We start from the raw sequence: 23651 nt of genomic DNA on the forward strand, positions 1-23651 counted from the left end.
ATGTTATGCCAAATCACACTTCTCAATGGGAGTTTTCACATATCTGACCACATCGTCACACCAAAGCAGACTTACTGTAATTCTTCAACCTTTTCACGTTTCCTCAATACATCATTCAATAATTCTTCAACCTTTTCACATGTTTCCATTGAGTTTATTCAAGCATATTCTGAAAGTATTATTCTGGATAAGCTGATAAAATTATAGTTTTTAAGAAGCCCCGAAATTGGCCAATCCAACCGATGTAGTTTTGTCTCCGGACTGAAATTAAAAATGTGCATAAATTGCTCTAAATATCATTCTTTCTTAAGCGAAAAGGTTGAGAAATTAAGGTACATGAATAACGTGGTATGCGTCTTCTCTACAGTGTCACCTGCAGATTGTAGTCTTCCTGTCTGACATTTGTGTTATCTTGTGAGTTAGCCTCTTATACTAAGCCCGTTGAGCCTCAGGTTTATTCAGACTCTAGGATGCAGTACACCATCATGTTCAGCGCACATATATGTTCCAGAAACCTTCATATGTGTGTTAAACTTATAGTCATGAGTGTTGGCAGGAACCTGGCGAAGGGGATTTGCCCTCTCAGCCCAGACTGTCTCGCGTACGACTAGAGAGGAAGCCAGGATGAGAGCACTGGGTTGTTTTGGTTATCAGCTGCTACCTCGACTGGGTCAGCAAAGGCTGCCACTGAAGCACACAAAATCATGACAAAGCTTATAATGACACATAATGAATTTTATTTATAAACATAATGAGGATGATCTTTAAACATTTATGTGAGAATACAAATAAATGCCAAAGGTACAAGGAAAAACATGCTGAAGTCAGCAAAAACACTGAACATTATCGCCAATGTTCCAAAGTGAACACAAAAATAAATTTCTCTCCCAACACAGACGGTTTGAACCCAGTGTACTGTAGTTTACTGACCTCTGACCTCTGTAGGAAACATAAGAAAGCATTATCAACCCGGTCACACTGATGTGTGGCCACAATAGCATACTTCAATCAACACTGGTATGGGCAACTTTTCCTGCTATAGACAAACTGTATTTGACATTTATTTATTTGCTTGGTGTTTTACACTGCACTCAAGAATATTGATTGTATCTGACATAGAATTTCACCCCCAAAAGCTGATTCTTATAGGAAAATAAAGGTCATAACATATAACTTTCGGTGCTAAAACTTACATTTTTCCATTATGATATTGTCCTGCCTTAAAAACCAACATCAAACCATCTTTGATAAATCAACAGAACGATCAGATTCAGGAAAATGAGTAAGTTAGTCATTGAAGAATTTCTACATCAAATACAGTAATATACCCTAAATGCCCTAAAACTTTGCCCACAAAAGTACATTTTTAGAAGCAAATAAATGTCACAAATTATTATTAATGGTGCTGAAACGTACAATTTTCCAGTAGAATATCATCCCATGTCACAGAAAACTTCAAATCACCTTTCTAAACTCAAGAGAACTCTCAGAATCTGGCAATATGGGCAAGTGAGTCATGGACGAAATTCATGGTCATTTAGGGTAGGCCTCTCAGCTGTTCAGTCTACTGTTCATTCCTGCTGTTGTTCAAGCCATGACAAGAGAACAAGGGTCAATACAGCTTGGACCTGAGTCACCATCACAGGGCAAAAGGTACCCCATTGGGTGGGCTAGTCAAATTTGCTTCTCTACTGGCAGCCATTTCACCATCTCCATCCCTTATAAGCCACAACCATTCCCTTTGTAGAGGTAACTAGAAGTACCATCCTGGATGACCATTTGTAGTTTAGGGTATACCAGCAACTTTCTGTCGGACAATCATACATGTCCATGTATGTACAAACTGAATGTGTTTGGGAATTGACAAATCTGTTTCGTGGTACACACCATTACTACAAACAACCCATGATCACTCGCCCCACCCAACCCAAACCCCCGCCCTCCAGAAAGCTGTGGATGCTCCGTCATGTGGGACAGTCGTAGATGTGAATGGCTCTGTCGTCTGACACAGATGTTAACTTGGACCCGTTACTACTGAATCGGGCACTCCACACCTGGGAAAGATACAGGTAAGACATTACCCTCAATTATAAACTGATGAGTGGGCTTTGTTTCAAGCCACATTTGCAAATATTTCCAGGATAATGTAACAAGTACATATGAAATATGTACGTGGTTTTCAAAGTGAAAATTGAAAAGATAACTTCCTATAAATGGAAAGTTAAATGACTATAGTCGCACAAGTACATTTCATCACACACGTCTGACAGATACAAGGAATAGACTTTCTTTTTACTAGCTTTAGGACATGGCGTAAAAAAGCCAAAAATAAGAGGGAAAACTAGGACATTGGCTTCATATTTAAATATTGTGTGCTGACCTGGTCTAAGTGGTCATAGAAGGTGTGTACACAGGTCCTGGTGGAGGCTTCCCATACCTTGACTGTCTTGTCTGAGGAGCTGAAACACAAAACATGGATGTGAGCCTGTGAGGGGTGGGGGAGAGACAGTGATGGGAGTGAGGGTGTGGGGAACAGACAGTGTATACAGGTCCTGGTGGAGGGTTCCCAGACCTTGACTGTCTTGTCTGAGGAGCTGAAACACAAAACATCAATGTGAGCCTTTGAGGGGGTGGGGGAAGAGACAGTGATTGGAGGGGGGGCGTGGAGAGGAGAGAGGGGGAAGGGAGAGACAGTGATGGGAGGGGAGAGACAGTGATGGGAGGGCAGGAGAAAGGGGGTGGGGGACAGTCAGTGTACACAGGTCCTGGTTGAGGCTTCCCAAACCTTGACTGTCTTGTCTGAGGAGCTGAAACACAAAACATCGATGTGAGCCTCTGAGGGGGTGGGGGAAGAGACAGTGATTTGGGGGGGGGGGGGGCAGAGACAGAGATGGGAAGGAGGAGAAAGGGGGTGGGGGACAGTCAGTGTACACAGGTCCTGGTTGAAGGTTCCCTGACCTTGAGTGTCTTGTCTGAAGAGCTGAAACACAAAACATGGATGTAAGCCATGAAGGAGTGGGGGAGAGACAGTGATGGGAGGGGGAAGAGACAATGATGGGAGGGGGAAGAGACAGCGATGGGAGGGAGAAGAGAGGGAGGGGGTGGAGACAGTGTATACAGGTTTTGATGGAGGGTTCCCAGATCTTGACTGTCTTGCCTGAAGAGCTGAAACATAAAACATGGGAGAGGAGAAGAGAGAGGGGAGGGAAGAGACAGTGATGGGAGGGGAGGAGAAAGAGGGGAGGGGAGAGACAGTGATGTGAGGGAGGAGAGAAAGAGGGGAGGGGAGAGACAGTGATAGGATGGAGGAGAGAAGGGTGGGGGAGAGGCAGTGATGGGAGGGAGGAGAGAGGGGGTGGTGGAGAGACAGTGATGAGGGGGAGGGGAGAGAGTGATGGGAGGGGAGGAGAGAGACAGTGATGTGAGGGAAGAGAGAGAGGGGAGGGGAGAGACAGTGATAGGATGGGAGGAGAGAGAGGGGAGGGGAGAGACAGTGATATGAGCGAGGAGAGAGGGGGTGGTGGAGAGACAGTGATGTGAGGGAGGAGAGAGGGGGAGGTGGAGACAGTGATGGGAGGGAGGAGAGAGGGGGAGAGGAGAGACAGTGATAGGAAGGGAGGAGAGAAGGGTGGGGGAGAGACAGTGATGGGAGGGGAGGAGAGAGGGGGAAGGGATATTGATACACCTAGTAATTTTACACGCAGCAATGTCAAAACCTTGAACAATATTCAGCACAAGTTAGATAGTCATTGTGAATTTGCTGGTTATGCTATACACAGTATCCAGTCACCAGTGCTGGTTCTATTCTGTACAGTGTTCTATTCCAGTCGGACTGTCATTACATAATAATCAGTGCGATTCAGGTTGTCATTTACAAGTTACACTCTGACCACTACTGGATGAAATCCACAAGACTTGCACAAGACTTCACAAGCAACTGTGCTTCATATATGGCATTATGGAGAAATAAATATACAGAAAGATCGTTGGCTAATAAAGTTTTCTTTAAGCCACAGAATGCTGTCTTACCAGGAAGCAAAGTGTGTGTTGTCACTACTGAAGGCCACGCTTAGGACCCAAGAGCCGTGACCTGAGAGAGTGCCTGCCAGCTGGGCCTGGTGCCTGAAAGATAAACATTCATACATAAACATGGTTATTAATTTATTATTATATGTTAGGGAAGGGGCGTGGGAAGGGGCGTGGGAAGGGGCGTGGGAAGGGTGGTGGTGGAGGTGCATGCTGACCAGCATACAGCCAAACAGTTTACCTGATTATCCATTAAAACAATATGCAGTTAGCCCGTCATAAAACTTTTTTTTGAAATAGGATTTGGTTTTGTCATAAAGTTTGCTATGTAATGAAACAAATTATTTTTGAGAAAAACCAGCAGCATTTGCCAGGTAATATCTGACAGTAACTGCCTAGTGATAAGCCACAATCACGGTGGTGTATGGATGGAGGAAACCGAGTTGGGCCCTGAGAAAAAGCAACTTTGCCAGGTAATACCTGACAGTAACTGCCTAGTGATAAGCCACAATCACGGTGTATGGATGAAGGAAACCAAGTTGGGCCCTGAGAAAAAGCAACTTTGCCAGGTAATACTTCACAGTAACTGCCTAGTGATAAGCCACAATCACGGTGTATGGATGGAGGAAACCGAGTTGGGCCCTGAGAAAAAGCAACTTGCCAGGTAATGCCTGACAGTAACTGCCTAGTGATAAGCCACAATCACAGTGTATGGATGAAGGAAACCGAGTTGGGCCCTGAGAAAAAGCAACTTTGCCAGGTAATACCTGACAGTAACTGCCTAGTGATAAGCCACAATCATGGTGCATGGATGGAGGAAACCAAGTTGGGCCCTGAGAAAAACCAGCAGCCTTTGCCAGGCACCCGACACAGCCCGGATACACACGTAACCACCGACCTTTGCCAGGCACCCGACAAAGCCCGGATACACACGTAACCACCGACCTTTGCCAGGCACCCGACAAGCCTCTTGACTCAAAACTGAAGAAGAAGCAGCGAGAGCTAGTTTTGAACACACAACCTCACTACTTTGGTCAAGGACCAGATCATCGCTGCAAGCCAGTGCTATAACCATCTGAGACAGTTATTCCCCTTGATGGTCTACATACACATGTAGAATGAGTCCTGAAAAACTCACACGTCATAGATCTTTATGTGAGAGTCGTCCGAGCCTGTGACAAGCAGCTGTGAATCTGGGGAGAAGGTGATGGAACGAATGGGCATGGCATGACCTGCAAACACATGGAAGAATAAACTGATACTTTTCATTCCAACACAGAATCATTTCTGCTTGGCTGGTGTCAGAGACTGGCAGGTCCAGGCTCCGCTACCAGCCAGTCAACGTCGATTCCATATCTCTTTAAATTTTTAACTTATATTCAATGTAGGGTTTATATTAAAACTAATTCAACCTTATTTATTTATTTGTTTGTTTTTTTCAGTGCTGTTTAATATCATATTCGAGAATATGAACTTTCATGTCGGTAACCTCTTTGTGTTCTCAGTGTCTGGGCTAAAACCAACATAGGCCTTCTGGTGAGAAGACTTACTTCACAGGACTAAACACTTTGTGTGTTCTCACTGTCTAGGATAAAACCAACATAGATCTTCTGGTGTGAAGGCTTACTTCACAGGACTAAACATTTTGTGTGTTCTCACTGTCAGGGATAAAACCAACATAGGCCTTCTGGTGTGAAGACTTACTTCACAGGACTAAACACTTTGTGTGTTCTCAGTGTCTGGGATAAAACCAACATAGGCCTTCTGGTGTGAAGACTTACTTCACAGGACTAAACACTTTGTGTGTTCTCAGTGTCTGGGATAAAACCAACATAGGTCTTCTGGTGTGAAGATTTACTTACAAGACTAAACATTTTGCCCCCTAACACATGCATGTGCGGAAGCTCATCAAAGTCACAAAATATGTCAGTATCACATCACCCAGCCTTCCAAACAGAATCAGTATTATATCACTCAGCCTTCCAAACAGGGTCAGTATCACATCACCCAGCCTTCCAAACAGAATCAGTATTATATCACTCAGCCTTCCAAACAGGGACAGTATCACATCACCCAGCCTTCCAAAAAGAATCAGTATTATATCACTCAGCCTTCCAAACAGAGTCAGTATCACATCACCCAGCCTTCCAAACAGAATCAGTATTATATCACTCAGCCTTTCAAACAGAGTCAGTATCACATCACCCAGCCTTCCAAACAGAATCAATATTATATCACTCAGCCTTCCAAACAGGGTCAGTATCACATCACCCAGCCTTCCCAACAGAGTCAGTATTATATCACTCAGCCTTCCAAACAGAATCAGTATCATATTATCCAGCCTTCAAAACAGTGTCAGTAGCCTTCCAAACAGAGTCAGTATTATATCACTCAGGCTTCCAAACAGAGTCAGTTTCACATCACCCAGCCTTCCAAACAGAGTCAGTAGCCTTCCAAACAGAGTCAGTATCATATCATCCAGCCTTCCAAACAGAGTCAGTATCACATCACCCAGCCTTCCAAACAAAGTCAGTATCACATAACCCAGCCTTCCAAACAGAGTCAGTATCACATCATCCAGCCTCCCAAACAGTGTCAGTATCACATCATCCAGCCTCCTAAACAGTGTCAGTATCACATCACATAGCCTTCCAGAGTCAGTATCACATCACATAGCCTTCCATACAGAGTCAGTATCACATCACCCAGCCTTCCAAACAGAGTCAGTATCACATCACCCAGCCTTCCAAACAGTGTCAGTATCACATCATCCAGCCTCCCAAACAGTGTCAGTATCACATCACCCAGCCTTCCAAACAGTCAGTATCACATCACCCAGCCTCCCAAACAGTGTCAGTATCACATCACCCAGCCTTCCAAACAGATTCAGTATCACATCACCCAGCCTTCCATCCAGAGTCAGTATCACATCACCCAGCCTTCCAAACAGAGTCAGCATCACATCACATAGCCTTCCAAACAAACCGTCAGTATCACATCACCCAGCCTCCCAAACAGTGTCAGTATCACATCACCCAGCCTTCCAAACAGAGTCAGTATCACATCACATAGCCTTCCAAACAAACCGTCAGTATCATATCACCCAGCCTTGCAAACAGTGTCAGTATCACATCACCCAGCCTTCCAAACAGTGTCAGTATCACATCACCCAGCCTTTTAAACAGTGTCAGTATCACATCACCCAGCCTTCCAAACAGTGTCAGTATCACATCACCCAGCCTTCCAAACAGAGTCAGTATCACATCACCCAGCCTTCCAAACAGTGTCAGTATCACATCACCCAGCCTTCCAAACAGAGTCAGTATCACATCACATAGCCTTCCAAACAGAGTCAGTATCACATCACATAGCCTTCCAAACAGAGTCAGTATCACATCACCCAGCCTTCCAAACAGAGTCGCTCAGTCGGTTAAAGCGCTAGCGCAGCGTAATGACCCAGGAGTCTCTCACCAATGCGGTCGCTGTGAGTTCAAGTCCAGCTTATGCTGGCTTCCTCTCCGGCCGTACGTGAGAAGGTCTGCCAGCAACCTGCGGATGGTCGTGGGTTTCCTCCGGGCTCTGCCCGGTTTCCACCCACCATAATGCTGGACGCCGTCGTATAAGTGAAATATTCTTGAGTACGGCGTAAAACACCAATCAAAAAAAAAAAAAAAAAAAAAAAAATCCAAACAGTGTCAGTATCACATCACCCAGCCTTCCAAACAGAGTCAGAATCACATCATCCAGCCTTCCAAACAGTGTCAGTATCACATCATCCAGCCTCCCAAACAGTGTCAGTATCACATCACCCAGCCTTCCAAACAGTCAGTATCACATCACCCAGCCTCCCAAACAGTGTCAGTATCACATCACCCAGCCTTCCAAACAGTGTCAGTATCACATCACCCAGCCTTCCAAACAGAGTCAGTATCACATGACCCAGCCTTCCAAACAGTGTCAGTATCACATCACCCAGCCTTCCAAACAGTGTCAGTATCACATCACCCAGCCTTCCAAACAGTGTCAGTATCACATCACCCAGCCTTCCAAACAGAATCAGTATTATATCACTCAGCCTTCCAAACAGAGTCAGTATCACATCACCCAGCCTTCCAAAAAGAATCAGTATTATATCACTCAGCCTTCCAAACAGAGTCAGTATCACATCACCCAGCCTTCCAAACAGAGTCAGTATCATATCACCCAGCCTTCCAAACAGTGTCAGTATCACATCACCCAGCCTTCCAAACAGAGTCAGTATCACATCATCCAGCCTCCCAAACAGTGTCAGTATCACATCACCCAGCCTTCCAAACAGTCAGTATCACATCACCCAGCCTCCCAAACAGTGTCAGTATCACATCACCCAGTCTTCCAAACAGTCAGTATCACATCACCCAGCCTCCCAAACAGTGTCAGTATCACATCACCCAGCCTTCCAAACAGTGTCAGTATCACATCACCCAGCCTTCCAAACAGAGTCAGTATCGCATCACCCAGCCTTCCAAACAGTGTCAGTATCACATCACCCAGCCTTCCAAACAGTGTCAGTATCACATCACCCAGCCTTCCAAACAGAATCAGTATTATATCACTCAGCCTTCCAAACAGTGTCAGTATCACATCACCCAGCCTTCCAAACAGAGTCAGTATCATATCACCCAGCCTTCCAAACAGTGTCAGTATCACATCACCCAGCCTTCCAAACAGTGTCAGTATCACATCATCCAGCCTCCCAAACAGTGTCAGTATCACATCACCCAGCCTTCCTAACAGTGTCAGTATCACATCACCCAGCCTCCCAAACAGTGTCAGTATCACATCACCCAGCCTTCCAAACAGTTTCAGTATCACATCACCCAGCCTTCCATACAGAGTCAGTATCACATCACCCAGCCTTCCAAACAGAGTCAGTATCACATCACATAGCCTTCCAAACAAACCGTCAGTATCACATCACCCAGCCTCCCAAACAGTGTCAGTATCACATCACCCAGTCTTCCAAACAGTCAGTATCACATCACCCAGCCTCCCAAACAGTGTCAGTATCACATCACCCAGCCTTCCAAACAGTGTCAGTATCACATCACCCAGCCTTCCAAACAGAGTCAGTATCACATCATCCAGCCTCCCAAACAGTGTCAGTATCACATCACCCAGCCTTCCAAACAGTCAGTATCACATCACCCAGCCTCCCAAACAGTGTCAGTATCACATCACCCAGTCTTCCAAACAGTCAGTATCACATCACCCAGCCTCCCAAACAGTGTCAGTATCACATCACCCAGCCTTCCAAACAGTGTCAGTATCACATCACCCAGCCTTCCAAACAGAGTCAGTATCACATCACCCAGCCTTCCAAACAGTGTCAGTATCACATCACCCAGCCTTCCAAACAGTGTCAGTATCACATCACCCAGCCTTCCAAACAGAATCAGTATTATATCACTCAGCCTTCCAAACAGTGTCAGTATCACATCACCCAGCCTTTTAAACAGAGTCAGTATCATATCACCCAGCCTTCCAAACAGTGTCAGTATCACATCACCCAGCCTTCCAAACAGTGTCAGTATCACATCATCCAGCCTCCCAAACAGTGTCAGTATCACATCACCCAGCCTTCCTAACAGTGTCAGTATCACATCACCCAGCCTCCCAAACAGTGTCAGTATCACATCACCCAGCCTTCCAAACAGTTTCAGTATCACATCACCCAGCCTTCCATACAGAGTCAGTATCACATCACCCAGCCTTCCAAACAGAGTCAGTATCACATCACATAGCCTTCCAAACAAACCGTCAGTATCACATCACCCAGCCTCCCAAACAGTGTCAGTATCACATCACCCAGCCTTCCAAACAGTGTCAGTATCACATCACCCAGCCTTCCAAATAGTGTCAGTATCACATCACCCAGCCTTCCAAACAGAGTCAGTATCACATCATCCAGCCTCCCAAACAGTGTCAGTATCACATCACCCAGCCTTCCAAACAGTGTCAGTATCACATCACCCAGCCTTTTAAACAGTGTCAGTATCACATCACCCAGCCTTCCAAACAGTGTCAGTATCACATCACCCAGCCTTCCAAACAGAGTCAGTATCACATCAACCAACCTTCCAAACAGTGTCAGTATCACATCACCCAGCCTCCCAAACAGTGTCAGTATCACATCACCCAGCCTTCCGAACAGAGTCAGTATCACATTATCCAGCCTTCCAAACAGAGTCAGTATCACATTATCCAGCCTTCCAAACAGAGTCAGTATCACATCACCCAGCCTTCCAAATAAACGGTCAGTATCACATCACCCAGCCTCCCAAACAGTGTCCGTTTCATATCACACAGCCTTTCAAGCAAAGCCACTATGTTAATCACACACAAAATTTTAGACCGTCTACCATATGTGTGCCATGTAATAACAAACGTCTCACCTTCCAATGTGTGCAGAAATTTTCTTGAAAAGTACCATATGTACCATGTAATAACACATGTGTCACCTTCTTATGTATGCAGAAGTTTTCCTGTTGAGTACCATATGTACCGTGTAATAACACGTCTCACCTTCCAATGTGTGCAGAAGTTTTCCTGTAGAGTACCACATGTACCATGTAATAACACATGTCTGACCTTCCAATGTGTGCAGAAGTTTTCCTGTAGAGTACCATATGTACCATGTAATAACACGTTTCACCTTCCAGTGTGTGCAGAAGTTTTCCTGTAGAGTACCATATGTACTGTGAAAAAACACGTCTCACATTCCAATGTGTGCAGAAGTTTTCCTGTAGAGTACCATATGTACCATGTAATAACACGTCTCACCTTCTAATGTGTGCAGAAGTTTTCCTGTAGAGTACCATATGTACCATGTAATAACACTTCTCACCTTCCAATGTGTGCAGAAGTTTTCCTGTAGAGTACCATATGTACCATGTAATAACACGTCTCACCTTCCAATGTGTGCAGAAGTTTTCCTGTTGAGTACCATATGTACCATGTAATAACACGTCTCACCTTCCAATGTGTGCAGAAGTTTTCCTGTAGAGTACCATATGTACCATGTAATAACACATGTCACCTTCCAGTGTGTGCAGAAGTTTTCCTGTAGAGTACCATATGTACCATGTAATAATACGTGCCTCACCTTCCAATGTGTGCAGAAGTTTTCCTGTAGAGTACCATATGTACCATGTAATAATACGTGCCTCACCTTCCAATGTGTGCAGAAGTTTTCCTGTAGAGTACCTTATCTACCATGTAATAACACATCTCACCTTCCAATGTGTGCAGAAGTTTTCCTGTTGAGTACCATATGTACCATGTAATAACATGTCTCACCTTCCAATGTGTGCAGAAGTTTTGCTGTAGAGTACCATATGTGCCATGTAATAACACATCTCACCTTCCAATGTGTGCAGAAGTTTTCCTGTTGAGTACCATATGTACCATGTAATAATACACGTCTCACCTTCCAATGTGTGCAGAAGTTTTCCTGTAGAGTACCATATGTACCATGTAATAACACATCTCACCTTCTAATGTATGCAGAAGTTTTCCTGCAGAGTACCATATGTACCATGTAATAATACATGCCTCACCCTCCAGTGTGTGCAGAAGTTTTCCTGTTGAGTACCATATGTACCATGTAATAATACATGCCTCACCTTCCAATGTGTGCAGAAGTTTTCCTGTAGAGTACCACATGTACCATGTAATAACACATCTCACCTTCTAATGTATGCAGAAGTTTTCCTGTTGAGTACCATATGTACCATGTAATAATACATGTCTCACCTTCTAATGTGTGCAGAAGTTTTCCTGTAGAGATGTCAAAAATGTTGACGATTCCATCTATGGCGCCACAAGCAATGTACCGACCGTCGGGAGACTGGAAGTACAGAAACATCAAATACATACTCCTGGTATATCAGTACAGCACATAAACTACTGCCAGTGTATGGTGCACATAAATGCCAAGTACATCTTATGTGAAACATGCACATATTCCTCAGATTGCCAAAGCTGACACAGACTAGTGTAGTGAGCAAACTGAATAAACTTATTCTCACCCTCACATAGGCTATACTCAGCACAAACTTTCCCCTGGTGTGTCATACTTACATAGGCTATACTCAGTACAGACTTTCCCCTGGTGTGTCATACTTACATAGGCTATACTCAGTACAGACTTTCCCCTGGTGTGTCATACTTACATAGGCTATACTCAGTACAGACTTTCCCCTGGTGTGTCATACTTACATAGGCCATACTCAGTACAGACTTTCCCCTGGTGTGTCATACTTACATAGGCTATACTCAGTACAACCTTTCCCCTGGGGTGTCACACTCACATAGGCTATACTCAGTACAAACTTGCCCCTCGGGTGACATTTTCACATAGGGCTATACTCAGCACAAACTTTCCCCTGGGGTGTTATACTCACATAGGCTATACTCAGTACAACCCTTCTCCTGGGGTGTCACACTCACATAGGCTATACTCAGCACAAACTTGCCCTCGGGTGTCATACTCACATAGGCTATACTCAGTACAACTTTTCCCCTGGGGTGCCATACTCACATAGGCTATACTCAGTACAAACCTTCCCCTGGTTTGACATACTCACATAGGCCATACTCAGACTCAGACATACCCCTGGTGTGTCTTACTCACATAGGCCATACTCAGCACAAACTTGCCCCTGTGGTGTCATACTCACATAGGCTTTACTCAGTACAAACTTTCCCCTGTGGTGTCACACTCACATAGGCTATACTCAGTACAAACTTTCCAATGGGGTGTCATACTCACATAGGCTATACTCGGTACAGACTTTTCCCTGGGGTGTCTTAATCACATAGGCCATACTCAGTACACACTTGCCCCTGCGGTGTCATACTCACATAGGCTACACTCAGTACACACTTGCCCCTGGGGTGTCATACTCACATAGGCTACACTCAGTACAACCTTGCCCCTGGGGTGACATACACACATAGGCTATACTCAGGACAAACTTTCCCCTGGGGTGTCAAACTCACATAGGCTATACTCAGCACAAACTTGCTCCTGGGGTGTCATACTCACATTGGCTATACTCAGTACAAACTTGCCCCCAGGGTGTCATACTCACATAGGCTATACTCAGTACAAACCTTCCCCTGGGGTGTCATACTCACATAGGCTATACTCAGTACAAACTTGCCCCTGGGGTGTTATACTCACATAGGCTATACTCGGTACAAACTTTCCCCTGGGGTGACATACTCACATAGGCTATACTCAGTACAAACTTTCCCCTGGTTTGGCATACTCATATAGGCCATACTGAGAACAAACTTTCCCCTGGGGTGTCTTACTCACATAGGCTATACTCAGTACAAACCTTCCCCTGGGGTGTCATACTCACATAGGCTATACTCAGCACAAACTTGCCCCTGTGGTGTCATACTCACATAGGCTTTACTCAGTACAAACTTTCCCCTGTGGTGTCACACTCACATAGGCTATACTCAGTACAAACTTTCCAATGGGGTGTCATACTCACATAGGCTATACTCGGTACAGACTTTTCCCTGGGGTGTCTTACTCACATAGGCCATACTCAGTACACACTTGCCCCTGGGGTGTCATACTCACATAGGCTACACTCAGTACACACTTGCCCCTGGGGTGTCATACTCACATAGGCTACACTCAGTACAACCTTGCCCCTGGGGTGACATACACACATAGGCTATACTCAGGACAAACTTTCCCCTGGGGTGTCAAACTCACATAGGCTATACTCAGCACAAACTTGCTCCTAGGGTGTCATACTCACATTGGCTATACTCAGTACAAACTTGCCCCCAGGGTGTCATACTCACATAGGCTATACTCAGTACAAACCTTCCCCTGGGGTGTCATACTCACATAGGCTATACTCAGTACAAACTTGCCCCTGGGGTGTTATACTCACATAGGCTATACTCGGTACAAACTTTCCCCTGGGGTGAAATACTCACATAGGCTATACTCAGTACAAACTTGCCCCTGGGGTGTTATACTCACATAGGCTATACTCAGCACAAACTTGCCCCTGTGGTGTCATACTCACATAGGCTTTACTCAGCACAAACTTTCCCCTGTGGTGTCACACTCACATAGGCTATACTCAGTACAAACTTTCCAATGGGGTGTCATACTCACATAGGCTATACTCGGTACAGACTTTCCCCTGGTTTGGCATACTCATATAGGCCATACTGAGAACAAACTTTCCCCTGGGGTGTCTTACTCACATAGGCTATACTCAGTACAAACCTTCCCCTGGGGTGTCATACTCACATAGGCTATACTCAGCACAAACTTGCCCCTGTGGTGTCATACTCACATAGGCTTTACTCAGTACAAACTTTCCCCTGTGGTGTCACACTCACATAGGCTATACTCAGTACAAACTTTCCAATGGGGTGTCATACTCACATAGGCTATACTCGGTACAGACTTTTCCCTGGGGTGTCTTACTCACATAGGCCATACTCAGTACACACTTGCCCCTGGGGTGTCATACTCACATAGGCTACACTCAGTACACACTTGCCCCTGGGGTGTCATACTCACATAGGCTACACTCAGTACAACCTTGCCCCTGGGGTGACATACACACATAGGCTATACTCAGGACAAACTTTCCCCTGGTTTGACATACTCATATAGGCCATACTGAGAACAAACTTTCCCCTGGTGTGTCTTACTCACATAGGCTATACTCAGTACAAACTTGCTCCTGGGGTGTTATACTCACATAGGCTATACTCGGTACAAACTTGCCCCTGGGGTGTCATACTCATATAGGCTATACTCCGCACAAACTTGTTCCTGGGGTGTCATACTCACATTGGCTATACTTAGTACAAACTTTCCCCTGGGGTGTCTTACTCACATAGGCTATACGCAGTACAAACCTTCCCCTGGGGTGTCATACTCACATAGGCTACACTCAGAACAAACTTGCCCCTGGGGTGTCATACTCACATAGGCTACACTGAGTACAACCTTGCCCCTGGGGTGTCATACTCACATAGGCTACTTTAAGAAAAAACTTGCCCTTGGGGTGTCATACTCACATAGGCTACACTCAGTACACACTTGCCCCTGGGCTGATATACTCACATAGGCTATACTCAGCATAAACTTGCCCCTGGGGTGTCTTATTCACATAGGCTATACTCAGTACAAACCTTCCCCTGGGGTGTCATACTCACATAGGCTATACTCGGTACAAACTTCCCCTGGGTGTCATACTCACAAAGGCTATAGTCAATAACAAACTTCCCCCTGGGGTGACATACTCACATAGGCTATACTCAGTACAAACTTTCCCCTGGTTTGACATACTCATATAGGCCATACTGAGAACAAACTTTCCCCTGGTGTGTCTTACTCACATAGGCTATACTCAGTACAAACTTGCTCCTGGGGTGTTATACTCACATAGGCTATACTCGGTACAAACTTGCCCCTGGGGTGTCATACTCATATAGGCTATACTCCGCACAAACTTGTTCCTGGGGTGTCATACTCACATTGGCTATACTTAGTACAAACTTTCCCCTGGGGTGTCTTACTCACATAGGCTATACGCAGTACAAACCTTCCCCTGGGGTGTCATACTCACATAGGCTACACTCAGAACAAACTTGCCCCTGGGGTGTCATACTCACATAGGCTACACTGAGTACAACCTTGCCCCTGGGGTGTCATACTCACATAGGCTACACTAAGAAAAAACTTGCCCTTGGGGTGTCATACTCACATAGGCTACACTCAGTATAAACTTGCCCCTGGTGTGACATACTAATATAGGCTATACTCAGTACAAACTTTCCCCTGGGCTGATATACTCACATAGGCTATACTCAGCATAAACTTGCCCCTGGGGTGTCTTATTCACATAGGCTATACTCAGTACAAACCTTCCCCTGGGGTGTCATACTCACATAGGCTATACTCGGTACAAACTTCCCCTGGGTGTCATACTCACAAAGGCTAAACTCGGTACAAACTTTCCCCTGGGGTGACATACTCACATAGGCCATACTCAGTATAATCTTTCCAATGGTTTAACATACTCACATAGGCTATACTCACATAGGCTATACTCAGTATAAACTTTCCCCTAGTGTCCATGGAAGTCTGTTTTCGCCCCGTGTCCACACCAAACAGGTTCACCTTTCCGTTGTGACTTCCTGTAGCCAGAAACCTGGAATCTGGCGAGAAGGCGATCGTCCATGCATCCACTGTCCAGGGGAGACAACTCAACAACATTAATATCTGCTCAAAGGGAGACCGCTCAAAGGCATAAGAACTGTATGTGAGTGGAAGATTTTGTTAAAATTTTTGACAATCCAAGCACACAAATCCTTCCAGGAAATTTATCAAGTATTTGGTAGTACATGACAAGACTGGATCCGTTCATGTAGCGTACATGTACCATACATGACAAGACTGGATCCGTTCATGTACCATACATGACAAAATCATAAATAACAAAATCAGAGAAGTCTCAAAAACTCTTTCATGACAGTCTGACTGATAGTGTAGTACACCCAAATCTTGTTACAGCGGATCAAGATACTGGAAGCTAGGATTGTGGGCAGGATAATGACTGAGTAACAGACAGACATACAGACAGACACACAGACAGACAGGCAGGCAGGCAGACAGACAGAGAGGCAGACAGACAGGCAGACGGAGACGCAAACAGACAGACAGGCAGACAGTCATGTACTTACCTGGCCCAGCATCTATACTCTTGGCCTGGTTACCTGTTTCCACATCCCAAATCTTCACATGACTGTCTAAGCTACTGGAGGCTATCACTGAATACAGGTTAAGGCCTAGGCAGTCAAAGTTTTGTAGCTACAACATGTAACTACCTTAATGCCATACATGTAGGTCTGTCCATACAGTACTAAAACCAGATTCTTTTTATAATTAGGTCGATGATCAATCACATACAGGAAATTTTCAACCTACCTGTTAAACAACTCACTGAAAGTGTTAAAACTGAAGTTGGGTGATTGTCAGTTTTAGACTCTGGCATAAACCACCAGTCTTTGACAATTAACTGAAAAATTTTTTCCACATCTAAGGCACAGACATGTGCAGTGCAGGCCATTGACAGGGGTCAAAATAATAAAAAATTATACAAAAATTATAAAATAATTATAAAATTATATTTTTGTGAAGCCCTGAAAATGGTAAACCCAACCACTGGAGTTGTCTAAAGAATCAAATTAAAAACATGCTCTTTCATATGTGAAAACATTGAGGAATTAGGGGATTTTTGGAGCATTTTAATCTGAAATTCGCCTCCCAACATATCCACACATTTTACCATATTACCACGGAGACCTCAACAGGCATTGCTGGTGATTTTGGCATCTCTTTGTCTGGGTGTATACTCAGATTATTATCATTATTATTATTATTATCAGATTATTATTATCAACAGATTATTCGAACCTTTGGATTCCATGGTATGTCACAGGACATGGTTTCCTGATATGAGTGAAAAATGTCGTTATCCGTCGTAATAGCCAATGAATACTCCATATCAGCAAAATTCTTCGCAAATGAGTACAAATTCAATTGTGAGATCTTCCAGCAGAGGTAGAAGATGGAAGGCTACGGGACACAGGTTAACTGACAGCTAATATGGTGGAGCCCACAAACATATAGATTTATAACTGGATGATGTGGTATTCTGAAATGTAGTTGCTGTCAGTCAGATTACTTTCCAGTGGCACTTGATCAAATTTAGTCTGTCTCTAGTTCATGTAGCTACACGTAGTGTTTGTCGTCAAATTTTGGCCTAAAATTACATTTTTAACTAAAACATACACTGTCCCAGTAGTATGTCACCGTATATATACATTCCCAACTGACCTGAAAACACCAAAGCCCAGTAGTATGTCACCATACATATACCTTCCCAACTGACCTGAAAACATCAAACCCCAGTAGTATGTCACCGTACATATACCTTCCCAACTGACCTGAAAACACCAAAGCCCAGTAGTATGTCACCATACATATACCTTCCCAACTGACCTGAAAACATCAAACCCCAGTAGTATGTCACCATACATATACATTCCCAACTGACCTAAAAACATCAAACCCCAGTAGTATGTCACCATACATATACATTCCCAACTGACCTAAAAACACCAAAGCCCAGTAGTATGTCACCATACATATACCTTCCCAACTGACCTGAAAACATCAAACCCCAGTAGTATGTCACCGTATATATACATTCCCAACTGACCTGAAAACACCAAAGCCCAGTAGTATGTCACCGTACATATACCTTCCCAATTAACCTGAAACATTTTCAGGTCAAAGACAGTAGTCTGTACTCCATGTACGGTACTTTGTGCAAGGATACATGTGCCCGTGTTGTCCATATCCACAGAGACCACGCCCAGCTGATGTCCCTCAAGCACATGTTTCAGTTCTAACTTCTCATCTGTCCTACAACAAACAATAAAATAATTTCATTGTTTTTTTTTTTAGTTTATTGGCAAAAAATGTATTTAGTGTGCACTGACAGAGAGCATCTTCATTGCCCATAAGACTGAGCATAAACAGAGCAATGTAAGTAGGAGCCAGGATGATGAATGATTGATTAGCTGTTTCAGGAGGAATGAAAACATTTAATTAGGCCTATTATCTGATAAATGCAAATTACTTTATCCAGTCAGATAAAATTTACTTTTGAATAAAATGGATGCTAGGCGAGTCAATAAGACACCTCTTTTTTGAAGCCCTTATACAAAGAAGCTACATCACATCCTGAGTTACCTCCCTTGTCATAAGGCAGCTATTATAATGTAATGCAGCCTGCTTTTTGAGGCATGGAACGAGGAGGCATCAAACATCTGCAGGCCCATGCAGTATGTTTATTAGGCTATGACAGTGACAACTATGTTTGGGGAACAGAGTGAAGAAAAACGTGACAGGTACTGACAGTCACAGAAATGTCAAGAGAATTCAAATTAAGTTGATGTTTTTCAGCTTAGATAGACTGTACATATTTAACGGAGTTCTGGGAAGTTTTCTGTAAAACATGTTACATGTGCTGTTTGTATAGTAGACAAATATTCTGTACATGTACGAAAACTGTAATTATGGATTTCGTCAGAAATTCTGTCGGAGATTTCCATTATTCCAAACCACTAGTATAATATATGTCAATGCAATAAATGATAAGAAGCCCTATTTTTAATAACAAAAACAAAACAAAACGTATTTTTCTGATGGCCCAACCTTGCTGTGTTCATCACTGCTACTGGCAGGCAGATAAATGTAGACATAAACACACACCCAATAATGGAAACACATATTCAACCACAAATAGACTAAACACGACACGGCTCATTTCCCACTTTGATGACCTTGAACTTACCATCTCCAGACCTTGACCTTGTCATCCACCGAGCCAGTCACAATGTTTTCATGATCATCTTTTTCACTCTTTGCCCAGGCACACGTCCAGATGCTGTCTTCGTGTGCTGAAAAGTCATGCGGAAGTTTTAAGAGATGAAAACAACTTTCTTTCAAAAGAATGATGGCAATGAAACTGCCATCTTAATCAAGGTTTGATTAGTTCATCAAATCATACAGCACGTTCATCTGCAAATAAAATAATATCACCCAATCAACACAGTGCATCCCTGGTCTTTATAGTGTCAGTTTACTGCAAAGTATACCAGAAGCAAGAAAAGTGGAAAAACAACTTACCTTGTTCTTGCTTAAATATAATGGAATACTGAAACAAAATAACACAAGTGATTTAAAGCATAAATATATATGTATATCATACATATCTATATAATTCAAAATATATGTAACAAAACAAGGGTCAGGGAATTCAAGAATTCAAATGACAGTTCCCATTTCCAGTCAAAGCTGGGCAATCTCAACTACTGAGAGTCTGGCGCTGGTCCTATTAATTCCAAGATGAAAATATCACTTATCTTTACAACTCAAACCCATCCCATACCCAATGTTTGGTACACACTGAATCCCCAAGCCAAAACCAACTTTGACAAACGCTCCTCTACCAATAACAGAACAGACGACCATCATGTCTGAACCTCTAGCAAGGTACTCGCTGGCAATTTGAAACTTTCTTAAATCAGGACATTTGTCCACACCAAAATAATTAATTTATTTTATAGTCTGTTTGCTTCAAATACAAGTATACTCTGGTCACCTAATTTAAGCTGTCTTTCAAACAGTCAGCTCGCTGGAGGTTCAAATTCAAACCATGGCACAAATCTGTGGACACATTCAAGCTAAAAGTTTTCAATGACTGGCTTATTGTCTGTGATATGTTATAAGGCTGGCGTACTGTCTGCTATGTGTTATAAAGCTGGCGTACTGTCTGCGATGTGTTATAAGGCTGGCGTACTGTCTGTGACATGTTATAAGGCTGGCGTACTGTTTGTGATGGGTTATAAAGCTAGCTTACTGTCTGTGATGTGTTCTACGGCTGACTTACTGTCTGTGATGTGTTATAAGGCTGGCTTACTGTCTGTGATGTGTTATACGACTGGCTTACGGTCTGTGATGTGTTATCAGGCTGGCTTACTCTCTGTGATGTGTTATAAGGCCGGCTTACTCTCTGTGATGTGTTATAAGGGCGGCTTACTGTCTGTGATGTGTTATAAGACTGGCTAACCATCTGTGATGTGTTATAAGACTGGCTTACTGTCTGTGATGTGTTATAAAGCCGGCTTACTGTCTGTGATGTGTTATAAGACTGGCTTACTGTCTGTGATGGGTTATAAAGCTAGCTTACTGTCTGTGATGTGTTCTACGGCTGACTTACTGTCTGTGATGTGTTATAGGACTGGCTTACCATCTGTGATGTGTTATACGACTGGCTTACGGTCTGTGATGTGTTATCAGGCTGGCTTACTCTCTGTGATGTGTTATAAGGCCGGCTTACTCTCTGTGATGTGTTATAAGGGCGGCTTACTGTCTGTGATGTGTTATAAGACTGGCTAACCATCTGTGATGTGTTATAAGACTGGCTTACTGTCTGTGATGTGTTATAAAGCCGGCTTACTGTCTGTGATGTGTTATAAGACTGGCTTACTGTCTGTGATGTGTTATAAGGCTGGCTTATTGTCTGTGATGTGTTGTAAGACTGGCTTACTGTCTGTGATGTATTATAGGACTGGCTTACCATCTGTGATGTGTTAAAAAACCGGCTTACTCTCTGTGATGTGTTACAAAGCCGGCTTACTGTCTGTGATGTGTTATAAGGCTGGCTTACTGTCTATGATATGTTATAAGGCTGGCTTACTGTCTGTGATATGTTATAAGGCTGGCTTCCTGACTGTGATGTGTTATAAGGCTGGCTTACTGTCTGTGATGTGTTCAATGAATCAGGCCTTGACATTTCTAAATTTCTAAGTTGTAAAAGTACATGTACATGACATTTTCCTCCTCAATGATATAGGCAGCTACATGTATCCAGACATAGGCATCTGCATGTATCCAGATATAGGCAGCTATATGTATCCAGACATAGACAGCTAGACATATCCAGATATAGACAGCTACACATATCCAGATATAGACAGCTACATGTATCCAGACATAGGCAGATACATGTATCCAGACATAGGCAGCCACACGTATCCAGACATAGGTAGCTACACGTATCCAGACATAGGTAGCTACAGGTATCCAGAGATAGGCAGCTACACGTATGCAGATATAGGCAGCTACATGTATCCAGACATAGGCAGCTACACGTATCCAGATATAGGTAGCTACACGTATCCAGACATAGGTAGCTACAGGTATCCAGACATAGGCAGCTACACGTATCCAGATATAGGCAGCTACATGTATCCAAACATTGGTAGCTACACATATCCAGACATAGGCAGCTACATGTATCCAGATATGGACAGCTACATATATCCAGACATAGGCAGCTACATGTATCCAGACATAGGTAGCTACATGTATCCAGATATAAGCAGCTACATGTATCCAGACATAGGCAGCTACATGTATCCAGACATAGACAGCTACATGTATCCAAACATTGGTAGCTACACATATCCAGACATAGGCAGCTACATGTATCCAGATATGGACAGCTACATATATCCAGACATAGGCAGCTACATGTATCCAGACATAGGTAGCTACATGTATCCAGATATAAGCAGCTACATGTATCCAGACATAGGTAGCTACATGTATCCAGACATAGGCAGCTACATGCATCCAGACATATGCAGCTACATGTATCCAGACATAGGCAGCTACATGTAATCAGATATAGACAGCTACATGTATCCAGATATAGGCAGCTATATGTATCCAGACATAGGCAGCTGCATGTATCCAGACATAGGCAGCTGCATGTATCCAGACATAGGCAGCTGCATGTATCCAGACATAGGTAGCTGCACGTATCCAGGTATAGGCAGCTATACGTATCCAGACATAGGCAGCTGCATGTATCCAGATATAGACATCTACATGTATCCATACATAGGCAGCTACATGTATCCAGACATAGGCAGCTATATGTATCCAGACATAGGTCGCTGCATGTATCCAGACATAGGCAGCTATATGTATCCAGACATAGGTCGCTGCATGTATCCAGAGCTCTACATACTAATTTAGTATTGTCCAGATTCCTGACATAATCGGATAATGGACTTGGACCAATCAGTGATAAGGCCAACTGATTCACCTACATACAGAACTGCAGCTCTCCACTTTCTAAAGAAGCTATGGTGTGACAAGTGCAGACATTGGGTGGCACCTGTCCAATCTAAAAGAAGGCTATGTAACAATACTGGCCTTGCGTCATTGAAGTCTGGATGCTTACAATGTTAATTTCATACTTAACGAAGGCTCAGGCTGATTGCCTTTGTTATCGAACAAGTCTCGTGCAGATAAAAGACACCTAAAGACCTGGTACGTCCCTACTCGATTTAGAATACATTTATTAAAGCCATGAAGGCTTCCATGGTATGGAAGAGAGAAGTGTGCAGAGAGCAGGTCTTTAGGTTGGTGTCTGTTATTTGTGCGACACTTGTTCGATAACAACAATCAGCCTGGACCTTCGTTGAGTACGAAATTGTAAGCGTCGTGACTCAAACGACGTTAGGCCAACACAGGAAAAAGAATTGCAGTCTTTCAGGGCTAGGGTTAGCCGATAGACAAAATTTCAAGCACTGCCAAGTGTGTCATACTAACACATACATGTACATGTCAAAGTCCCACAGCCCAACAGTTATCAATAATACAATAAAACTTCAGCGTCAAAAAAATCGACAGACAAACGCGCGTCATTCACTTCCCACAAACGCCATATGTTATTCGACGTCCAGATTCCGTTGTCCACGTTTTATGATGACTACAGATTTGGAAAATCGGGAAACTTTTTGGACGATTCTCTTAACGATAACAAAAAACTTTGTTTCAAAAAAATAAAAAGAAGTAAAAATTGACTGCTGTGAAGGCAAAATTGGTCACATTCAAGCTAGTCGGCAACCTACCATCGCTTTCGTTTCGTCTGTTGTCCGGG

General features: G+C 43.6%; 1 protein-coding gene across 1 annotated transcript; it reads right to left on the reverse strand.

Annotated features, from left to right (window-relative positions):
- Nucleotides 1-727: 727 nt before the first annotated feature.
- On the reverse strand, nt 728-23651 carry LOC135462680 (superkiller complex protein 8-like). The gene is made up of 11 exons (XM_064739904.1): nt 23623-23651; nt 19823-19850; nt 19488-19593; nt 18468-18553; nt 16807-16893; nt 16163-16311; nt 11821-11914; nt 5165-5258; nt 4030-4122; nt 2381-2459; nt 728-2054 (listed from the first exon to the last, which is right to left on the reverse strand). The coding sequence occupies exons 1-11, from the start codon at nt 23623-23625 to the stop codon at nt 1965-1967; spliced, it is 909 nt and encodes a 302-aa protein (XP_064595974.1). The 5' UTR covers nt 23626-23651; the 3' UTR covers nt 728-1964.

Source organism: Liolophura sinensis, chromosome 2, assembly GCF_032854445.1.
Source record: "Liolophura sinensis isolate JHLJ2023 chromosome 2, CUHK_Ljap_v2, whole genome shotgun sequence".
Classification (NCBI taxonomy): Eukaryota; Metazoa; Mollusca; class Polyplacophora; order Chitonida; family Chitonidae; genus Liolophura; species Liolophura sinensis.